Here is an 18,558-nt window from a genome sequence, read left to right as displayed (position 1 = left end):
TCTCCATGTTGGTATACTTTGCCAAATCCCTTAAATAAAGCCTATTACTAGCACAAGTCACTTTCTATGTGTTGTGTATGTATATATAAGATGCCATTGAACACTAAATGGGTAATGCATTACTATTTCTTATTAACCCCTTCCCGACCCATGTGGTACTATTACCACATGGATGTCTAGTGCTTCACGACCGATGTGGTAATAGTACCACATGGATGTAAACAATCCCCGCAGCGCAGTGCGGGCGTTCTAGGAGCGGATGTTAGTTGTATCTGACACCTAACACCCTGCTCCATCGGACATGAGTGCCGATTTTGGGTTTTAACCCGTTGATTGCCGTGATCAAACATGATCACGGCAAACAACGGGTTGCCCGATCGTGTAGGGGTCCCCAGCACCCCCCGGTGCGAGATCGGGGGGTGCTGGTATCCCTACTAAGTGGCCAGGGGTCTGTTTAGTGACCGCAGCCAGCCCTGAGTCCCACTTACCTTTGTATCCTGGCCGGCGTCTTCTGGAAGTGAGTCTGTGCCGTCCGTACGACTCACTTCCTGTTTGCAGAGTGACACGTGCAGGCTGTTACTGCAGCCTGTGTCTCACTCTATGATAGTGGATCAGTGATGCAATCATCACTCCTCCAAGTGTCCTAAAGGGATACATGAAAAAGTTAAAAAAAAAAAAAAAAAAAAGTGTTTTGAAACAATTAATAAAGTTATAAAGCTCCAAAAACCCTTTTTCTCTATAGAAAATGAATTATATAGAAAAAAACCCTAAAAATTAATAAAAACAATACATATTTGGTATCACCGCGTCCGTAACAATCTGTACAATAAAACTGAAACAATATTTAATGTACACGGTGAACCACAGAAAAAAAAAACGGAAAAAACCCGCCGGAAGTAGTGATTTTTCGCCATCTCACCTTACAGAATGTGCTATAAAAAGTGATCAAAAAGTCAAATGCACCTCACAACAGTGCCAATAAAAAGCACACATTGTCCCGCAAAAAATAAGCCCTCAACCAACACTGTCAACCAAAAAATAAAAATGTTACGCCTCTCAAAATATGGCGATGCAAAAAACATTGATTTATGTCTCCAAATGTGTTTTTATTCTGCAGAATTAGTATTGCATAAAAAAAATACAAATGAGGTATCACCGTAACCGTACCGACCCGCAGAATAAAGATAATATGTTACTTATACTGTACGCTGCATGGCGAAAAATTTAAAAGGTAAAACGCAATACTGGAATTGGTTTTTTTTTTTTTTTTGTTTTTTTTTGTTTTTTTTTTAATCCAGCAAAAAAAGTTAATAAAATGTATTCGGTAAGTTGTAGGCACTCAAAAATGGTGTCATTACAAAATGCATCGCATCCCGCAAACAACAAGCCCTTATATGGCCACGTCACCAGAAAAATAAAGAAAATACAGCATCTAGTAATGCAAGAACAAAAGCCCGCAAAAACCGCCAAATTATTAGAACACGACTGGCTGCATCAGGTAGAGAATATATAAGCTGTGCGAGTGGATATCAGGGGACACCCCAGATTTACAGCTTATGAACGAAAAGACACCAGAAGTGACCCCCAGAGTGACTCCCCCAATCATAGGAGCTACTGGGACATAGTAGGCAATTTGGTGTTCCCAATGTCCTCCGCACAGCTTATATATTCCCTCTTCGCCATCCGCTGTGCAGTCACGTCTGGGATACTAATACTCACTACACCCCCTGATAAATTCTTTGAGGGGTGCAGTTTTCAAACTGGGGTCACTCCTTTGTGGAATCCACTTTTCCGGTACCTTACAGACTCTACAAACATGACATTGCGTCCAGATACCAAACATCTGAATCTCTACTCCAAAAGCCTCATCGCGCTCCTTCCCTTCTGCGCCCTGCTGTGTGCCCAAACTGCAGTTTATGCCACATGTATGACACATGTATGACACTGGTGTACCCAGGATAATGCACGTAATGTCATATGTGGGAATAAACTGATATTAGGGCACAGCCAGACACAGAAGGGAAGAAGGGTTATATGGTTTTTGTAGCACAGACTTAGACGGTTTGGTTTTTTTTTTTTGGATGCCATGGCACTTTTGCAGAGACCCTAAAATTGCCCTTACAAAATGGGGTAACTTCTTGGGGAATTCCAGTTCATTGGCATCTCCAGGGCTCTGCAAAAACAACATGGCACCCAGAAAGTCCCTCTAAATCTGTACCCCAAAAGCTAAAAAGTTCAGTGCTCCTTCCCTTCTGAGCCCTGCTGTATGCCCAAGCAGCAGTTTACACCCACATATATAATTTTTTGCCCCTCGGGATCGCCCACTTAATAGTTTTAGGAGTGCAGGTCTCTGACAATACAAAGTGGGTGCAACGTATTGGGCACCGAAATGACATATTTCTTTAAAAATTAAAATTTTCATTTTGTACATTAATTTTTGGGAAGCATTTTTTTAGGCTCAAAATGATAATACCCCTTGATTCATTCCTTGACGGGTGTAGTTTCTAAAATGGGGTAACTTTTGAGGGGTTTCCATTGTATTGGTACTTTAGGGGCTCAGCAAATGCGACATGGCACCTGAAAACTGCCCTCAAAAGCCAAATAGCCCTCTTTCCATTCTGAGCCCCGCCATGTTCCCATACAGCAGATTATGGCCACATATGGGGTATTGCCGTGTTCAGGAGAAATTGTGTAACAAACTGGGGGGGCTTTTAATTCTCTAACTACTTGCAAAAATTAAAAATATGGCGCTAAATGGACGATTTATTGGAAAAAAAGTAATTTATAAATTCCTTGAGGGGTCTAGTTTTCAAAATGGGGTCATTTTGGGGGGGTTTCCACTGTTCTAGCACTTCAGGGGCTCTCCAAATGCAACATGGTGCCTGAAACAGATTTCAGCTAAATTTGCCCTCCAAAATCCCAATAGAGATCCTTCAGCTCTGGACCCTACAGTGTGCCCATACATCACTTTACATCCACATATGAGGCATTTCTGTAGTTGGGAGAAAATGCTTGACAATTTTTGGGGTGCATTTTCTCTTTTAACCCCTTGTGGAAATGCAAAATTTGAGGTTAAAGCAACATTTTATAGCAAAAAATGTCACTTTTCCTTTTGTTGGGCCAATTCTGTTACACTCCTGTAGGGTCCAAGTGCTCACTATACCCCTTGAGGGGTCTAGTTTCCAAAATGGGGTGACATTTTGGGGGTTTCCACTGTTTTGGCACCTTGGGGGCTCTGCAAACAGGACATGGTGCCTGAAAAGTATTCTAGCAACATCTGGCCTACAAAATCCAATTAGCGCTCCATCCTCTCTGAGAGCGACCGTGTGCCCGTACATTAGGGTAACAGAACATATGTGGTATTGTCGTGTTTGGGAGAAACTGTGTAACAAAATTTGGGGAGCAATTTTTCCTTTAACCCCTTGTGAAGATGAAAAATTTGGGGCTACAGTGACATTTTATTATAAAAAGAGTAATTTTTCATTTTCACATCTCAACGGTAAAAAAATCTGTGAAACACCTGTAGGGTCAAAGGGCTCACTATACCCCTTGATAAATTCCTTGAGGGGTCTAGTTTCCAAAATGGGGTGACATTTTGGGGGTTTCCACTGTTTTGGCACCTTGGGGGCTCTGCAAACGGGACATGGCGCCTGAAAAGTATTCTAGCAAAATCTGGCCTACAAAATCCAATTAGCGCTCCATCCGCTCTGAGAGCGACCGTGTGCCCGTACATTAGGGTACCAGCACATATGTGGTATTGTCATGTTCGGGAGAAATTGTGTAACAAAATGTGGGGTGCAGTTTCTCCTTTAACCCTTAGTAAATGTGTAAATTCTAGGGCTAAATGAATATATTAGTGACAGAAATTGAAAAATGTAAATTTGACCTCCATTTTGTTTTAATTGCTGTGAAATGCTGAAAGGGTTAAGAAACTTTCTAGCTGCTGTTTTGTATTCTTTCAGGAGTGTAGCTTTTAGAATGGGGTGACTTTCGGGGGTTTTATTAGAGAGGCCTTTCAAGTTCCCTTCAGAACTGAACTGGTCCCTTGAAAAATGTGTTTTGGAAATTTTCTTGAAAATTTGGAAAATTACTGTTTGACTTGTAAGCCTTATAATATCTGAAAAAAAATGAAAGGGTGATTAAAATTTGATTGCTACATAAATCAGAGACATGGTTAATTATATTTATGAAAAAATTTGGGTAGTATGGATTTCTATTTGAAAGGCTTGCAATTTCAAATTTTGAAAACTGCATTTTTTTTCAAAATTTTCACCAAATTTCCTATTTTTTCATAATTAAAGACAAAACATATCGACTAAAATTTACTACTGACATGAAGTACAATGTGTTACGAAAATCTCAGAATCACTTGTGTAAGTTAAAGCGTCTCAAAGTTATTGCCATTTAAAGTGACACATGTCAGTTTTGAAAAAAGAGGCCTGGTCCTCAAGTCACTTTTGAGCTGTGTCTCTATAGGGTTAAAGAAGTTGGGAAAGATTTATGCTATTCCTCTTCACGTGCTCTCCAGTTAGCTGTGCCAAGTGAGATTGAACGACATATCCCCGTATTGGAAGGTCCTTTACCAAGTAGTTTGTAGGGTCCAGCTTACTTTGGATCGGCTGCACTTGCGTTTTGTTCTTTTTAAGCTGTAATCTGAAGGAGGCTCCTTGAGTGAGGCTTTTACAATGAAGCTGTTCAGTGGCTTACATTCTGCCCGTGTATTGTTCAGTAGCCAATTGTTGTGTACTCTTGGCACAAGTCCCAGGTATAAGCTGTTATTGATGGATTTACAAATGGCCTTAGCTGGAATCTCTGTTTGTGGTGTATGCTGAAAGCTGGTTATTTTTCTACACTATTGTACATTTCTTTTCATCTTATTGCTTTGTGTTTTTTTTTCTTTTTTTTTTTTTTTTTCTTTAAACCTTCTGCATGGATACTAGAAATGGTTTAGTTTCCATATCTCTAAGATTAGTAGTGATCGAGGGATAGTTTGTGTACAGTACTTGTAATCTTTCAGACTTTAGATATAGTAAAATAATTGTTTTCATCTATTAAAGCTACATTACACTCTGTGTCCATTGTGATCAATGTTGGACAATTTCAGAACCAGTACATTTCAGGACTGGGACATTTTAACTGATTGGGAAAATGATAAATAAAAAAAAATATAGTGTAATATCTATCTATCAGACAGTGTGTGTGTGTGTGTGTGTGTGTGTGTGTATATATATTCAGATCCAGGAAAATGTAAATGAAGCATTACTTCACAATTTTATTTTTCTTTTAAGTGCTACAGAATTTATTTTATCTTTTTTTTTGGATAGTTTACCTTTTCCATTATGGTAATTTTCATGTAGGTGACGGTGTTTCAGTGTTTTGTGCTGGGGGCTCGGCTAGAACCTGTGAAGTGGGCATATTAACATTCTATTCAGAATTAAACTTTATTAATATTTTTGTTTGCTCACCTCCCATGGGTATTTGAAAAAAAAACCCAGCACAGGAGACCTTTGTACAAACTGCGTGTTTATGCTGTGCATGTTACTTTACAGATAATTTTAGTACTTCTCACTCTCTCCTTTGCCAGGCACCATGGGGGCACGGGTCTTCACCTGGCAAAAGTGTGAGCCATATCTGTCTGCTAGCTGAACAGTCCATCCCCCCCCCTTTTTTTTTTTTTTTTTTTAAATCATAAAGGGGCAGCACACGTCTAGTTGCAAATGGTGTGAAGACTGAAAGCCTTGCCACCATTTACAAATCTTTAATTGTGTTTTTGGACCATTTTGGTTTGGAGCTTTGCATATGGGAGGTTCTGAAAACTTCTACCTGTACTTCTTGCACTGTACCCTTTCTGCTTATATACATAATGCACTGTACCACCCTCTATCTGTCCAGTCTTCTCCAAGTTTTCTATGTAATAAGCCTCCCCACCCCATATTATGAAAACCTCCCCAAATCTGGATTTGTTGGCCATGTCTTGCAATGACCACATCCAATTTAGTCTTTTATTATAGCAATTCTTCTCTGTATTCTTCCTAAAGGTTCCAAGGATTTGGTTGTTAAAGCTCAAGTACTGGCTGGTGGAAGAGGAAAAGGTTCATTTGAAGGTGGCCTGAAAGGAGGAGTGAAGATTGTCTATTCGTAAGTTTGTGATCCCTTTGGACATGGCCTATACACATACTTCAGTTACTTCTACCAATCATTATTAAATGAGTCAGATTATTTGTAATCTTTTATATTTGCCTGATTTACGGTGACCCTTTCATGGACACTACTAACAGTGACCACTAGGTTGCAGATTTATAAAGCGCCTTTTAAGTTAGAGGTCATATGACATCTGAAAAAAAAAAAAAAAAAGTTAAAGTATAAAAATAAATCTATCTAGCTTACCACTTCCATCCCCACCTATGTAGTACAGATAACTTTGCAGTCCTCCCAGTGTTTTGGCTGAAGTGGGCATATCTTGCCTGCTTGTGAACAATGGGTGGCCTTATCCAGTATGTGCCATTCTAATGCCATCATCTCTCTGCAGTGAGAGCCATGAAGCTTCTGTGGGGTATTGAAGAGGCAACAGTGTTTTTATTTTATATCCTATGGCGGTATTCTTTCCTCTGCATTATGGCTATTACCATAGGATAAGCTATAAATGCCTGCTAGATGCCTGCCCCACCTCTGGGACCCGTATGTTTCAAGAACAGGACCCAGTTCATGACTGCAAGTGGATGGAGGTTGGTCATGCATGCACAAGCTTCAAGCTTCTCCATTTCTATGTACAGGACTTCCGAAAATAGCCAAGTAGGTGGCTTTGGCCATTTTCTTCACTCCTGTGCAGGAGATTCATGTATGCACAGCTCCTCACCATTCACTTGTGCTATGAATGGAGTTTTTTTTTTTTTTTTTTAAAGATGGGTTTGTGTTCCTGTTATAGAAGGTCTCTCGTGGATATGAGCAGATGAAAGTGTATTTAGAAGTGAGGTTACAGCAAAAAGATTGGGAGAGAAAGAAATTTTAAGAAATAAATGAAACTGAGAAACATGGGGCAAAGAAATCTGGCAATGTCGGACTTTTCCACCATATTTCTATTAACCAGCCATCCAAACACTCCCTTACAGTAAACGTCATGGGAGAATTGTCATTATTATACATGTGACTTATATAGTTAACTCTCAAACTTTGGCCCAAGCATTAGGATTGTCCTTCATGTTGATATGTAACCCTTTTAAAGGTGATTTTTATTATAGGGTCTTTTTGATACCATATTTTGCTTATTGAGACCTGCCAACTCACAATTTGATGCCACTATTAGATATACATTGTAAAACTTGTGTGCGAGCTTACCAGTCACTCCAGTGCGGTGACTCAGTTCTGGCTGTTTCTACAGGCTGGATATGTCACAATTTATGAAGGTGACAATGCTGGGGATTCTTCTCATAATGTTTGTGTATTTATCCATCTGCGTGGGTGTATTGTACTGAAGACTGGTGTCACAGTGCTGGAACTTACAAGGCTCGTCTGTTGTTTACTATGAGTTTTCATTTCATTTTCTTATTTTATTTCAGTCCAGAAGAAGCCAAAGCTATTTCCTCACAGATGATTGGGAAGAAACTGTTTACGAAACAGACGGGGGAGAAGGGCAGAATATGTAACCATGTGTTCATCTGTGAGCGCAGATATCCCAGGAGAGAATATTACTTTGCAATTACCATGGAAAGGTCATTTCAAGTGAGTTCTTGAGTTTCTTGTAAAGTTTCTAAGCTATAGGGAATGTGCCTGCTGCAGAGAGCAATCATGACCAATTTCTCGCTGTGATAGGATTCTCAGCGCCTCATCCATATATAACACTCTGCTAAATCTGCATGACCGCAGTTCTCGTGATCCTGACTCTTTTTGTACTTCAATTTACATTTATTTTGGGTTTTTTCCCAAGTAGATTCACTACGGTGAGACAGAGGGGAATGAGATCAAGCACTTGTGGAAAAAATGTAGTATTACTTGTAGGGGTTGATTATTTTTGTTAAACCCTTTTTAAAGAGGACCTTTCAAATCCTCATAGATATGTGGAATTATATACCACTAAAAAGCTACACTGTCAATTTTCCCGATATGCGCCCCGGGACTGGAGATATTGGTGGCTTTAGTTTCATCATATCTCTCCAGTGTCAGAAAGGTGGGCCTTACAGCCTAATGTCACTACTGAACTGTGAGTGACACCCCCTTGACAGTACAAGTAAATGGAAGAATACTGTCAAGGGGCGTCCCTCACAGACCAGTAATAATACTAGGCTTTTTAGCAGTATATAGTACCGCATATGAGGACATGAAAGGTCATGGTTTTTTTTTTTTTGGTTTTTTTATACACAATTCAAGCTAGGTTCACACTAGCATTGCGTTTGTCTGCCCCTTTTTATCCTATGTCTGTCAGTGTAAACTCCTGTACAGTCTGTGACATAAAATTAGTTAGAGATATATAAAAATGGTCATATGGTCTGTTTTATGTAATGCCAGTCTTATATTCTACCTTGGTTCAAGTAGTCACCTGCATTCCAAGGTAATCTGTATATTAGCTTTTATTATATTTGTTTGAATTTGCTGTTTTGCAAAAGAAAGCACACACTTAAAAATATCCAGAAAAAAAGTGCTGCAAAGTATTCTGCAATGTTCCCTAAAAAGCTGTGTGTGAAATCAGTCTAAGCCTGAGGTCACACATTGCACAAAAACGGTGTCTGTTTTTTTTGTTTTTTTTTTGTTTTTTTTTTTTTGACAAATGCCAGGATTGGGTTTAACATAAGGTAAAATGACTATTTCCCATTCTTATTGAAGCTGTTTTTTCCTTTGGCTCGGAAAACCGCAGCAAAATCAAAAAATACAGCTTTCCATATGTGGTTTAGCCTAAAACTGGCTTCTTCTTCTCAGTATTTTACGCGGCTTTCCATAGTGACATCATTGGGTACTGTACAGAAAATTCTAATGAACAGAATACAGTGTACGACTATGAGTCCTAATATGCTAACTATGCGTACCTTGAAGTCTGTGTGATGTAGGAGTCGTTCCCCAGAGCCGAGCCAATATTTCATCTCTTCATCTCTCTTTAGAGGAAGGCTGCAGTGATTTACCACACTGTCAGATGTTTAGCAGCCAATATTAACATGCCCTGGAGAACAGATACCTCACATTTATTTCCAGAAATCTGCGAGAGTTGTGAATCACATCACAACAAACATTTAAAGAATTCCCCATAGGTTCTGCACTCATTGCCTTTTAAATGTTAACCGGGTTTTTATCAAAGATGTGCTGAAAATGTGTTGGAAGTTTGATTAAAATTTATAGGAAAAGTATTTCTGCTAGTTAAATGCCATGGTGCAACCCCCTCTTCCTCCCAATCACCAGAATGGTGTTCCCATAGCCACAAGACTACAGACAGGAGTTGAATGGATCACTATTGAGTGCACTTGCTGCTGCACTGTAACCCTGAGGGTCCGTTCACACAGAGGAAAATAGTGAGGAGTTTGGTGTGGAATCCACATCAGATTCAGCGCTGAAATTCCTCACTGTTTTCCTCCATGTGAATGGACCCTAGTAATTGAATGGAGTGGCAGTGTGTATGTTCAACTGCTCCTGACCACGGTCTTACTATTGTCCCTTGTTTCCCCTTTAGCAGTCGTGGAGAGTTCCTGCAGTCAAATCCTCACCATTGTTCTCTCTCCTTTAAATGGGTAGTAACTGTTATACACTTTTTTAATTTGCCTTTTTCGTCATCTTTTTCCACCCATTTTTGGTATTATCAGAAGTTTATGGTTGGTGAAAATGATGGCTTCAGACACTTAAAAGGGAATTCCCATTTCCAGAATCCTATTTAACCACTACTTTGCTGTTTTTGCCAGTTACTGCTGAATATGTCTCCATGTTTACAGCTCATTGCCTAGGTTTCAGACCACCTCTGCTGTCTAGGTGCAGTGGTTGGTGATCAGTGACTGTTCACAGCTATTTCTGTTCTCTGATTTTCTTAGCGATTTGATAGCAGACGGAGCTTTCTGTTAACCCTGCAAAGCGATAAATGGGAGAACAGTACTTGATCAGTTACTTTCTCTGTGTGGCGTTCTGTCAGAGCGCACTGCTGGCCTGAGCTGTCCATCACACAGGCTATGCCCACCCACCAGCTTGTTACTAAAATCTGGAAGTGGAGGGAAGAGGTGAGCAAGTGAAAACTTTAGATGGTAAAGCCCATTCAAGGGAAATGTCTCCCCTATAAATCAATGGGAAACCAGTTAGAGTACTAGCATATAGGTACACATTTACCTTCAGTAGCTGTTGACCAAATACTTGTCCAGCTGACAGATTTCTGTATGACTTTGTCAGTAAGCTGCTGTTACTGCTGAAATCTGTGCATTTGTCTGAATTTTCTCTCCTCCCTCATGTGAGGTCCTTCTTGGCCTATTCACATCTGCCCATGCTATACTACCAGGCGTCCTGCATCGTAGAGAAACAAATACTGATTTCATAGTTCCTTCTAGAGGCCATTCATTGTGCTATGTGACATTGGTTTAGAGATATGTTAAAGGGGTTTTCCCATCTCCCTGTTTCAGGAAATGAGAAGAGACAACAGGTAAACTTCTGAATCTCTTCTCCCTCCTCCCTCGCTTAGTGAACAGACACACAATACTTGTGTAGATTGGATAAACCGCACATGCTTTTAGAGAACAGACTCTGTGTTATCTGTGTTTTCACATGGAGATATAACAGATTTGGCTTCATCAACAAACTGCAGTTAGCTGAACTGATTGTCCTGCTGGCAGAGCAGTGAGTGACGCCATTTGTCCTATCACACAGGTACAGCGTTATGGAAACGCTGTGTAAACAATGGGAGGAATAAGTTGACATAGCAGGCAAACAAAGCAGCATTTCTAAAGCAATATATTTAGGAAAAGTCTTCAGTTTACATAAGGTTCCAGTATAAATAGGATCCTTGAGATGGGAATACCCCTTAAATGTCATCTTTGTGTTTCAATAACTTATTTTCATTTTGGTTCTGGAGATTTTGGACTTCTGTTTCACCCACTTTTGTGTGAGGCTGAAAAACTGTGAAGCGAGTGTGGGAGTTATAGTTTTTACTAAAAGTGGAAAATTGCTTTAAGATATTTAGCTTTGCCTTATCACATGACTCACAGGAACATTTCCATAAGAAGATTACGCTATTGCATATTTTCAGATAATGCCTTAGAAGTGTCTGGTTTTGATGCATTAATATAGCAATTTCTGCATTACAAATCAAAGTCTCATGGTTAACCACAAGGTGGCAGCAGTGTACCATATAACCATACCAAGCCATGTTATACATTGAGGTATGGTTTGTCTTGTCAGTATCAAGCACACTTACCTTTCATGTGGAATGTGTGTAACTGACAGCAGCTTTATATTCTGCTTGACCTAGCTTGCCTTCTGCTGGGTTTCTGGCAATGGGTTTTGTCTTTTAAAAAAAAAAAAAAAAAAAAAAAAAACTTTCTGAATTCAGGGTTCATTTGATGTAGTTATGTACATTTTGTGAGCAAATAACAGTCAAATTTTTACAGTGTTTTATTTGTCTTTAGACAATTTTCTTTCATTAAAGGTAATGATCAGAATTGTGCAGTGACATTTATCAGCCTGTGTTATTTGATGTGTATAAAATAGAATTATGGATTGAGCTGCTGGAAGAGACTTTTTCAAGCTGTTGCCACAAACTTTAAACTGTACAGCTCTTCAGAGTGTCATTGTATACTTTAGTTTTAAAGGGGTTGTTCATGTACTTTGGTTATCCTGTATCTCACTTGCTGATCGTTGGGGGTCCGATCACTCGCACTCCCACTGATCATAAGAATTGGTTTGTGTGCTCACAACTGATATGATTGGCTGGTTACACGTGTAGCCGCATCATTCACTTCTATGGGAATGTTAAAGATAGTCTAGTGCTCCACTTGTTGAGTGGACATGAATTTGGAGGGACACACTGGGTGACCATAGCAATTCAACCAGAGACCCTTGGATTCAGATGCAAATAGTTTTATGTGTAAAGTCAAAACCTACTAAATTGCTTTGGGTGACAAGTTAAGTAAATGTACTTGTACAGGTTTTGGTGCTCATTGTAACCACCTCTCTCTCTTTACTACAGGGTCCAGTGTTGATTGGAAGTTCTCAAGGTGGAGTTAACATTGAAGATGTTGCTGCTGAAAATCCTGACGCCATTGTGAAAGAACCAATTGATATTGTCGAGGGCATCCGGAAGGAACAAGCTGCTAGGGTAAAATATGTTGTTTTCCAAACATTAAGGCTAAGGCCCTATGGGACTTCCAACAGCAAAAAAGCGCTGCGGACAAAAACGCTGTTTCCATAGGTATAATTGACGTCCTGCGATTTCCAAAACCACAGCTTGTGCCCCCACCACAGTTTTACCGCAAAAGGGGCATGGTATTCGCTAGCATCCACTTTGCCCTGACTGTAAAACGCTGCTATTTTTTTCCGTGGAGTTTCTGCCGTGGGCAAATGACAACATTTATGTCCCATGGGGCCCCGGCCTAAAGGGGTTTTCTGGGACTAAAATCTCAATGACTTATCCTTTGACTAGATCATCAGTCTAAGATCTGTGGTGGGTTCTACACACGGGACTTCCACAGATCAACTATATTTAATTGACAAAGGTGCTTGTGATTGCCTCCCTCCTCTGAAATTGAACAGCCCCTTTAGTTAAAAGGATAGCACACCTCCATGGACACTGTAGTTTCTTGAAATGGCTGATCGCTGGAAGTCCTCCCCCCCCCCCCCCCTCTCCCAGTCTGAATCTGATATTGATGACCTGATAAATATATATAAATTATATATATATATATATATATATATATATATATATATATATATAATATTGCGCAGTAATCAGTATTGTAGAAGTAAATCCGATTGCTTGTTATATATTTACTTTTATGGGTATTCAATCACTACCTTTTCCTCAGTTAGAGGATCTTTTTCTTCTGTCTGACCTTCTTTGCCAGCCTTTTATGAAGGAGCCGTGTGTGTGGGTACTAGCAATCCTGCAGGAGAAAGGTGTGCCCTACTGTTGGGACTAGATCCTCTGGTCCTTATTGTCAGCTTTTCCCACCACATCTGTTGGGTAGATCCCTGGGGGGCTGCGGGTAACGACTGTTTCAATATTTCGGATGTCTTTCTTTGCCAGACATGTTTCTTTTGTGAAAATGCAATTAAAAAAACCCACACACACACATATATATATATATATATATATATATATATATATATATATATATATATATATATATATATATATATATATATATATATATATATATATATATACTTTTTTTTTTTTTCTCTGCATTGTAAAAAAATACAGATTTTAGTGTTGTATGAAAAAGCAGATTTGTATCTTTCAAGAGAGACTGAAATTGATAACTACTATTTCGAGAGGTTTTAACGAATTTTACGTTCAGAATGAGCGCAGCGTAACATCGTGTCTTGTTGAAAATAGTCAGGATTTGTATTCAGCTGCATATCCTACACTGTTTCTATGTTTTATAAGTCCGAGATATAACTGTTTGATGTGACCCACCCTCATTTTCACTTCATTACACACACACAAGCTTGCATCCAGTGAGAACCAAGGAAGGATTACACAGAATAGAGCCAAAATTTAACTAAAATGTATTATTAAATTTGTCACAAATGGTGCCAGAAAATCAGGAAGCTCAACTTTTCAGAAAGTTGTTTGAAAGTTTAATTACTCTAAGATTTCTTTCATGGTGCAGCAGAACCTGTACTGTAATCCATTGAGCATGATTGACTAATATGGTTCCTAGAATGACACATGCCTACACTTTTTGAGCACCAGCAGATTCCATTACAAGAAGACTATTGTGGTATTTATGTAAAGAAACTTTGTTTTATAACCTTTCAAAGTTACTGTAAAATTAATTTTCGGTGTCCTTTATTGCGATTTGTATTGATACAACTCCTTTAAGGTGGGAGGACTTGTATGTACTGTACTTTCCCTATCCATTATGTATGCATGCAATTTTCTAGGTTATTAAAGCAATTCTTTAGCTTATTACACAAGAGAAAGGGTAGCATGTTACACTCTAAACATTTGGATGTGTTTTTGGTGTAAGAAAATTATATGAAAACAATCATTTGTGCTTTTACCAGAGTCTGTATATTTTGTCCTTGTGTTTAATACGTTGTTTATGGCCCATTTGAAACTTCAATAATTCCATGAACCATTTACATGGGAACAATAGTAGAAAGGAATGGAGATAATGAGCGTATTTTCCATGGGAATTTAGCAGATTAATCTGACCACCATTGTTTGTTTATTGTCTCTCTTGTGTTTAGCTTGCACAGAAAATGGGCTTTCCAGAGAACCTTGTGGATGAGGCAGCTGACTGTATGATCATTTTATATAATCTGTTCATGAAGTACGATGCCACAATGATTGAAATCAATCCCATGGTAGAAGATGCTTCTGGAGTGGGTAAGCGGCATTTCTGCAAAGAGTTTGTGAAATATTCCAAGGACTTTCAAAGAAAGGGAAAGCTCTTGGAAATTGGGAAGAAGTGAAACACAAAGCAGATAAGAAATTTGACTTATTTTTCATTATATGATTTATAACCCTGCAAAAATAAACACTTCAGTGGAGCAGCGCCTGTAGCCATCACTATAAATCGTACAGTGAACAGCATGGCTCTTGGCACATAAACATTACCGGGAGCTGTACTGTCTTGAAGTAGTTGATCTGTAGGGGTCCAGGCTATCAGACCTTTGCAGATGTAATGTTGACCAATCTTAAGGATAGAACATCAATATTTGAATATGGATGACTCCTTTTAAGTGCATGGAGGTCAGTGGTTCCTGTTGAAAAAAGGATCATTCTAGGTAATAGTGAAATGGTGGTGTCTGATGTGTTATTTAAAGAGGACCTTTCATCAAATCGGGCACATGCAGTTTTATATACTGCTGGAAAGCTGACAGTGCGCTGAAATCAGCGCACTGTCGGCTTTCCCGATCCGTGCCTGGTGTAAAGCGCTATCGGTCCCGGGACCGTAGCGCTTTAGTGTCAGAAGGGCGTTTCTGACTGTTAGCCAGGAACGTCCTTCTGCCTCGCGGCGCCTATCGCGCTGTACTGTGTGAACTGGGAGGAACACCCCTTCCCCTCCTGATAATACTCGTCTATGGACGAGCTGTGTGAGCAGAGGGAGGGGGCGTTCCTCCCCGCTCCACAGTGCAGCGCGATAGGCGCCGCGAGGCAGAAGAACGTTCCTGGCTAACTGTCAGAAACGCCCTTCTGACGCTAAAGCGCTACGGTCCCGGGACCGATAGCGCTTTACACCAGGCACGGATCGGGAAAGCCGACAGTGCGCTGAATTCAGCGCACTGTCAGCTTTCCAGCAGTATATAAAACTGCATGTGCCCGATTTGATGAAAGGGAGGGAAGTAAGAGGATCGGATTATGGAATATGTAAGGGGGTGTTCACACTACTGTCTGTGTCCGCTGCTAATGTCCGTTCAAAATCTTGCGCGGACACTAGCTGTGTCTGTGACATTTTGAGCGGACATTAGCAGCGGACACTAGCTGTCAGACACCAACGGTAGTGTGAACGCTCCCTTAGTCTTAGATCATTGGCAGAACATAGAGCACAGATTGGAGGATGGACAAAGATGAGGGAGAAAATATAAGAAAGTGCAACATGAGCTTTGTGGATGAGAAGTTTTGCTGTTTTTGTTATTAGTTGTGTTGGATAACTTGAGTAAAGATTGGTACAGAGTAGAGGTATTGGTGTGGTAGTTGTCACGTTCATTGTGAATGGTATTTTTCCAACTAAACCCTCCCTTCTCCAGTTACAGGTGAGTTGTAGATGAGAATGTGTCAGAGCAACAAGAGTTTTTGTTTTTACATTGAAAAATTATTACAATCTGATTGCAAAACAGTTAGTAGTAATGGATTTCAGGTCATGCTGGGAGTTGTAGTCTTACTACCACAGGTGGTAGATTATCATCTAGACCCACATTGTTACAGCGAGGAGATCAATATTACCGTGTTTATGCACTTTTCACCAAATCTCATAAAGGTAAAATTTTTTAGTACATTGGTGCTGCTGTTTTGGACTTCAAGTGGTGTTCAGATTAAGCTTCTATAATTTCCAGTGCTTTGTAGTTTTTTTTTTTTTTTTTTTTCTTCCCTTTCCTTACCTAACCATGATTGTTTAAAATCCCATCTTTACTCCTAGCACTTTTATTCTAGTGTCAGAAATAACGGCACTACTTGATGGTTGCTTATTACATAGCTTGATATGTGTCTCCCTGCCACTGTTTATACCTTGTTGTTCGGAGGCCTGAGTGGCTTGCCTGCTGAGCTGCACGAGTGCCTCTGACTCATACTCTGCTGCGGAGCATGGTACATGGCTGAAACTGATAATTGGAACATTTCATGTCACAAAGCAAGTCTTATGAAGCAGAAATGAAATGTATTTCATTGTTGCAGCTCATTCTGATAGTAGCCATTTATAGACTGCTGGCATATTCTGCTAGTGAAGCCAGTCTGCTTTGTTTCTTAATGGATGAAATGTCTTTCTTGTCTCACTTCTGGCTGCTTATTCTGAGTTGCTTCTTAAAAAAATAAATAAATAAATAAAATATATATATATATATATATATATATATATATATATATATATATATGGGTTCCTTATATATTCATGCTTTATTGTGCCACATTATTTCATTAGACTTTTATTAAAAATTAAATTGTATCAGAATACAGATCTACATTTAGTAACGACTTAGTTTCCTGGTACTGTTTGTGTAAAGGCATTTACAAAGTACAAGTACAATAAACTGAGCTAACTAGATAACTAATAACTAATAGGAATAAGGATCTTGTCTGCAAGGGCTTAAAATCTAGAAGTGGAAACAGTGGGTGAGGGTAGGAGTTATTCATATAGCACAGTAGATGGTTAATGTGCTCAGTTTATGACCAGGAGCCTGTCTTCTCATAAATCAGATGCATCCAATGATCAGGTATTTATGCTCTGTCCTATGGATAAATGGCTGTCGTGGTATAACGACTTTTAATTGGACAAATAGTTTGTATATTTACGTTTCTAGGAGTTGAACGATCTTGAAGGAGACTGAGCAGGAGTCGGACTCTGTAGTTTAGCACCTACCTACTCCACAGTCCTGGCTTAATGGTAGGAAGTTGTCTAGCCTCTCTGGCAGTAGCATATAAGTGACAGGCTGTTCATTGAGGGCAGTATAACGGAGATGATGGATAGCTTTTTAAAGTAAATGGCCCCCTTTTGAACTTTTTTTTTTTTTTTTTTGTCTAGATGTGGAATTTTTTTTTTTTTTTTTTTTGCATAGGATATATTTTATCTTGCATCCGCTGCAGACTGAGAGCTTCTGGTCTACAGATCTATTTACAATGCTGCAGGCTTCTCTGCTAAAATATCCAGTATTCCTGTTTGCTTTCTGATCTGGGAAGTATAAATAGGCCAGACCTTTACATAAGAGTATGGCCTTTACTTTTACACTGCCGGATGTAAAGACTATAAGCAGATCATGTCACCGTGTCTACTCTCCTTCTCGGGTTTCCTCATTGGTGAGTGATGGAAGCACCTGTATACAGTATCTGTGGTCACTCACATGGGAGGGCAGGAACAGGGCTTTTTTCCGTTAATACTGCAGTCTGCTGCATATTCTCTAGAAATTACAGAAACAGAACAATATATACGGTATATATCTTTGTGCCGTTTGTCCTATGAACCTTTTGGATCTGGAGGTGTAAGATCCACTTTAAATGCTGTATGCACAAGTGGCTAGATTGTGAATCTCCTGTTGCTAATTCATTAGAAACCATGTAAACATTAACTAACTAACTACTTTTATTTAATGCCAACATATTCCGCAGCACTTTACAAATCGTAGAGAACATGAACAGACGATATTTAACAATACAATGTGACAAAACTAACGTATCAAACAATAGGAATGAGGACCCTGCTCCCTAGAGCTTACAATCTATGCGGAAATGGGACACAGCATGTCAGAGGGATTGTTTATTACAATGCTCCATCCATGTATTAAAAGATATGTTCATATAAGTAAAGTGGTATGAGTGCAGGATGGGAGTGATCAGGTTCTGAGGAATGGAGTAGTAGGAAGGATAGTTTAGGATAAGCAGAGGTATAGAACAATGTGAACAGATTGTGTGATAAGCCTGCCTAAAAAATGTGTGTGCCTAAAAAGACTACATTTTTGATGCTGTTGTAGTTGGGTAGTATTCTGATTGTCCGGGGTAAAGCATTCCAGAGCGCCGATGCAACACGTGAAAACTCTTGGAGAGAACTCAAGTGTAAGGCCATTGGCAGAACAAAGAGGACGGTTAGGGTGATGGACCGTGACAAGTGAAGAGATGTAGGGAAGTGCAGTGCCATGGATAGGTTTAGAGAGTGTGATATACATATAATATAGGAACATATAATGTGTTCTTACAGTCTTCCAAGACTTATTCTTTTAACAGCGATA

The 18,558-nt window shown here is 39.5% G+C and overlaps 1 protein-coding gene across 1 annotated transcript in view; it reads left to right on the top strand.

Moving 5' to 3' along the window:
* The window catches only part of SUCLA2 (succinate-CoA ligase ADP-forming subunit beta), a 54,333-nt gene that overhangs the window by 17,580 nt on the left and 18,195 nt on the right, over positions 1–18,558 (top strand). Inside the window, exons 3-6 of the mRNA XM_075265499.1 lie at positions 6,039–6,138; positions 7,557–7,719; positions 12,143–12,271; positions 14,371–14,509. Of these exons, the coding sequence (XP_075121600.1) occupies positions 6,039–6,138; positions 7,557–7,719; positions 12,143–12,271; positions 14,371–14,509 (531 nt within the window). The remainder of the gene's footprint in view (positions 1–6,038; positions 6,139–7,556; positions 7,720–12,142; positions 12,272–14,370; positions 14,510–18,558) is intronic.

The sequence above is a fragment of the Leptodactylus fuscus genome, chromosome 2, assembly GCF_031893055.1.
Source record: "Leptodactylus fuscus isolate aLepFus1 chromosome 2, aLepFus1.hap2, whole genome shotgun sequence".
In the NCBI taxonomy this organism is placed as follows: Eukaryota; Metazoa; Chordata; class Amphibia; order Anura; family Leptodactylidae; genus Leptodactylus; species Leptodactylus fuscus.
Note: the sequence above shows the minus strand (reverse complement) of the source record. Positions and strands in the feature narration are given on the sequence as shown.